Source organism: Xyrauchen texanus, chromosome 28 (genome assembly GCF_025860055.1).
Source record: "Xyrauchen texanus isolate HMW12.3.18 chromosome 28, RBS_HiC_50CHRs, whole genome shotgun sequence".
NCBI lineage: Eukaryota > Metazoa > Chordata > Actinopteri > Cypriniformes > Catostomidae > Xyrauchen > Xyrauchen texanus.
The window spans coordinates 30,321,353-30,325,063 of NC_068303.1; the positions used below are offsets into that span (position 1 = coordinate 30,321,353).

Consider the following 3,711-nt stretch of genomic DNA (forward strand, 5'->3'; position numbering starts at 1 on the left):
ACTTTTATGCTGCCTTCTTGCGTTTTTTCAACTTTCAAAGATCTGGCCATCAGTCACTTGCATTGTATGGACATACAGAGCTGAGATATTCTACTAAAAATCTTTGTTTGTGTTCAGCAGAAGAAATAAAGTCATACACATCTGGGTGGCATGAGGGTGAGTAAATGATGAGAGAATTTTCATTTTTGGGTGAACTAACCCTTTAACAAATGTAAATGTGTTTCTTTTTGTATTTTAGCATTTTATTCTGTATTTCCAACATTCTCATAGAGTCAGAGCTGGACTGGGTTTTATAGCTCTTTTAAATAGCATTTAGGGCATCATGCCAGCCTTTTGTCTTGTATTAATAACCTCACTCAGTTCAGTGTGACATTCCGAGGATTTACTGCTTTAGCCTTTTGTTTGACTGGATGTGATTGTGAATGGATCCAGAACATTTCTGTTTTCAAATTAAATGTCTCTCTCTCTCTGTGTGTTTGTGTGTGTGTGTGTGTGTGTGTGTGTGTGCATAAATCTGGGATTGGAGACATCTCTGTTTGTGTGTATTGATGTGCAGGCTGGATTTGTGCATTTGCCATCTCTGCCCCGCCGTGCCGTTGTCCTTATGACAGACATAACTGTCAGCTCCGATTGTGATTCCAGTGAACTGGCAGTCAACAAAAGGCCTGGGATACATGTGTGTGTGTGTGTTTTAAGAATGGCTTATAGAGAAGACAAGAAAAAGAAGATAATAAAAGAAAAAAAGAGAGAGAAAGAGAGAGATAGGAAGTGGCACAAAAGAGCAAGTCTGTGGGGGCTAGTATAAATACATGTATATATGTATGTATATATATCATTAGTATGTATGTTTATACTGTATATTGTGTCAAGAATGGAAGTGTAATCGAGGTTGAAATCATGATCGTGCCTTGAGACTGCAATGACAAGATGTTAAGTAAAAAATTGGTTACATTTTTGTCTGTTTTCAACCAAAACCATTTCAGAAGACATGGATTAAACCACTGGAGTCTTAAGGAATACTTTTATGCTGACTGTATGTGCTTTTTGGAGCTTAAACTTTTGTACCCCACTCAAAACTTAAACCAGCTCAACCCGGAGATTGTAAAATCTCGTGAAGGTATCGGGTGTTGCCAAGCACGCTGCTCTGCAGATGTCTGCAACAGAGGTGCCATTGGCCAGTGCCCACGAGGACGCCACACTCCCTGTAGAGTTGAGTCGAACCCGCAAGGGGGCGGGCATGGCCTGGGTCTGGTAGGCCAATGCAATGGAGTCCACGATCCAGTGGGCAAGCCTCTGTTTAGAGACAGCATTCCCGTTCTCTGAAGGGGGTCGTGGGAACCTTGGGCACATAGCCCGGTCGGGGTCTCAGGATCACGTGAAACTCCAGGAAAGAGTCGCTGACATAGAATGCTTGCAGGTCCCCCACCCTCTTGATGGAGGTGAGCGCAATCAGGAGGGCCATCTTTAAGTAGAGGGCTTTCAGCTTGACTGACTCTAGTGGCTCAAATGGGGCTCTCTGAAGGCCACGGAGAGATTCCATGAAGGGAAGAGGCATGGCCTGGGAGGATTCAGCCTTCGGGCACCTCTGAGGAACCTAATGATCAGGGGCCGTATTCACAAAGAATTTTAAGGCTAAAAGTAGCTCCTAACTGGCGAATTTAGGAGCAACTCCTAAAATTAATGGGCGTGTCACTCCTAACTTTAGAACTCCTAATTTTTTTCACTAAGAGTAATTCACGAAGCATTTTAGCCCTAAAAGTAGCACCTAAGTCTGGGACAGCTTAAAATAAGTCGAGAGGACTCCTAACTCACTAAGACCTATTCACAAAGGATCTTAAAATGGCCGTGCGACGCAGTGTGTTGGAGACACTCAATGACACGGAGTTATTACAAAGATACCGCCTTAACCGTGGGTAATACTGATTGTTGTGGATCTTGTGAGGGATGCAATAACAGCGCCAACTAATCGCAACAACCCAATCAGTGCCGAATTGAAATGTTTGACAACACTTCGCTACCTGGCAACGGGGAAAATGCAGTTGTGCAATGCCGACGATCTAGCGATATCCCAGCCATCGGTAAGCAGATCCATCCACCAAACCATCAATGCACTCTGTAGACCCCATATTATTCGACAGTTCATAAGTTTTCCTTTGGACATTCGCCAACTCCAAAGAAACAAAGCCAGCTTTATGGATATTGCCGGTGTGCCTGGAGTGGTCGGTGCTATAGACGGGACACATATTAAAATAATTGCACCACGTCAGGATGAGGACATGTTTGTGAATAGAAAGAAAACCCACTCCATCAATACCCAGATTGTGTTCGATGCAAACTTCACAATTCTCGATGTTGTTGCAAAGTGGCCCGGATCCACTCATGACTCGAGGATATTGATGGAGAGTGGTCTGAGGCAACTGTTTGAGAGACGTCATGTGCCACCTGGATGTCACTTGGTGGGGGACAGTGGCTATCCCTGTAAGTCGTGGCTCCATACACCTTACCTCCATCCACAAATGGGACCACAGTTAAATTACAATAGGTAAGTGCACATGTTGGCTATATTATTTAGTTGCCATAATTCAATAGCATGACCACAATGTCAAAGCTTATTACAAATTATAGTGGTGGCTCTTGGTGTTGTTGGTTAAATCAATAATGTTTACTGTTCCTTGGTGTATGTTTCAGAGCACACAAGAAGACACGCAGTGTGGTGGAAAGGGGGATTGGACAACTAAAGCGACGTTTCCACGTTTTACATAGTGAAATCCGCCTTAGTCCAGAGAAGACGAGTAAAGTGATCACTGTGTGTGCGCTTCTTCACAACCTGTGCCGGCAAAGGAACATACCACAGACAGGAGATGGTGATGAGTTTGACGATAATGATGAAGATGATGACAATGAACACAGCCAATTTGTTGATGAAGTGGAACAATGTGGACTGGCATTCAGGGATCACTTTGTCCATACACACTTTGGGTAAATATTCACATATGCACAAATGAGTAAAGACACAATTTTGCTCAATTTAAGTGTGTTTATTCCCTTTGCATTTTTGCAATCTTTAGAGTGTAATATTCAGACTTTAATTGTATTAGCCTCTCTTTTGCATCAAGGACCCTTTTCTGCCTTTTTAACACACGCATTTCCATTTTCATCTTCTTTTCTTCCAGGGGTGATGGCCTTGCACCATCAGCAGGACTAAGGGGAGAGGCAGGTGATGGGATTGTGGAAGAGGAGCTGGAAGAGGAAGAGGTGCAGTAAGAGTCAGGGGAAGACGCGCAGGAAGAGGAAGATGACTTGCACCTGAAGGACCTGGGCTTCCATTTGACCTTTAACATAAATTGTAGCCTGTTAAAACATCTTATAATTTGTGAACACAGTTTTTTTGTGTGGGTGGTTTGCACATAATGATATCGTATGCCCTTCATTAAATATCACCAAAAATGTACAAGTATTGCAATCATTGCATAAACATAGCCTACCCCTCTATTTCCATTAGCAGCTGCATTGCCGGATCAGTTGCACCCTCAAGGCCTGTTATACTGGTGTCTGACCCAATGACACTATACACCACCGATGCAATTTGGCTCAGTGGCTTAGGTGCTGATCCTCCTCCTTAACACATACATGGAAAGTGTCACCAACTCAAAAGCATTGCCTACATAACACTTAAAAGCACACTTTAATGTAAGCATATTGGTTATGACA

At 43.2% G+C, this 3,711-nt stretch overlaps 1 protein-coding gene across 1 annotated transcript; it reads left to right on the top strand.

The window, feature by feature from the left end:
* The first annotated feature begins 2,033 nt into the window (after positions 1-2,033).
* LOC127621708 (putative nuclease HARBI1) lies at positions 2,034-3,264 on the top strand. Its single transcript, XM_052095428.1, has 3 exons — positions 2,034-2,542; positions 2,689-2,979; positions 3,174-3,264. Exons 1-3 carry the CDS (start codon positions 2,034-2,036, stop codon positions 3,262-3,264), a joined length of 891 nt encoding a protein of 296 aa, XP_051951388.1.
* Positions 3,265-3,711: the final 447 nt, after the last annotated feature.

Coding starts and splice junctions, on each gene's coding strand:
- LOC127621708 (XM_052095428.1), top strand. CDS start 2,034: ATGCAGTTGTGCAATGCCGACGATCTAGCGATATCCCAGCCATCGGTA. Junction 2,543..2,688: donor CCACAGTTAAATTACAATAG/GTAAGTGCACAT, acceptor TGTATGTTTCAG/AGCACACAAGAAGACACGCA. Junction 2,980..3,173: donor TTTGTCCATACACACTTTGG/GTAAATATTCAC, acceptor CTTTTCTTCCAG/GGGTGATGGCCTTGCACCAT.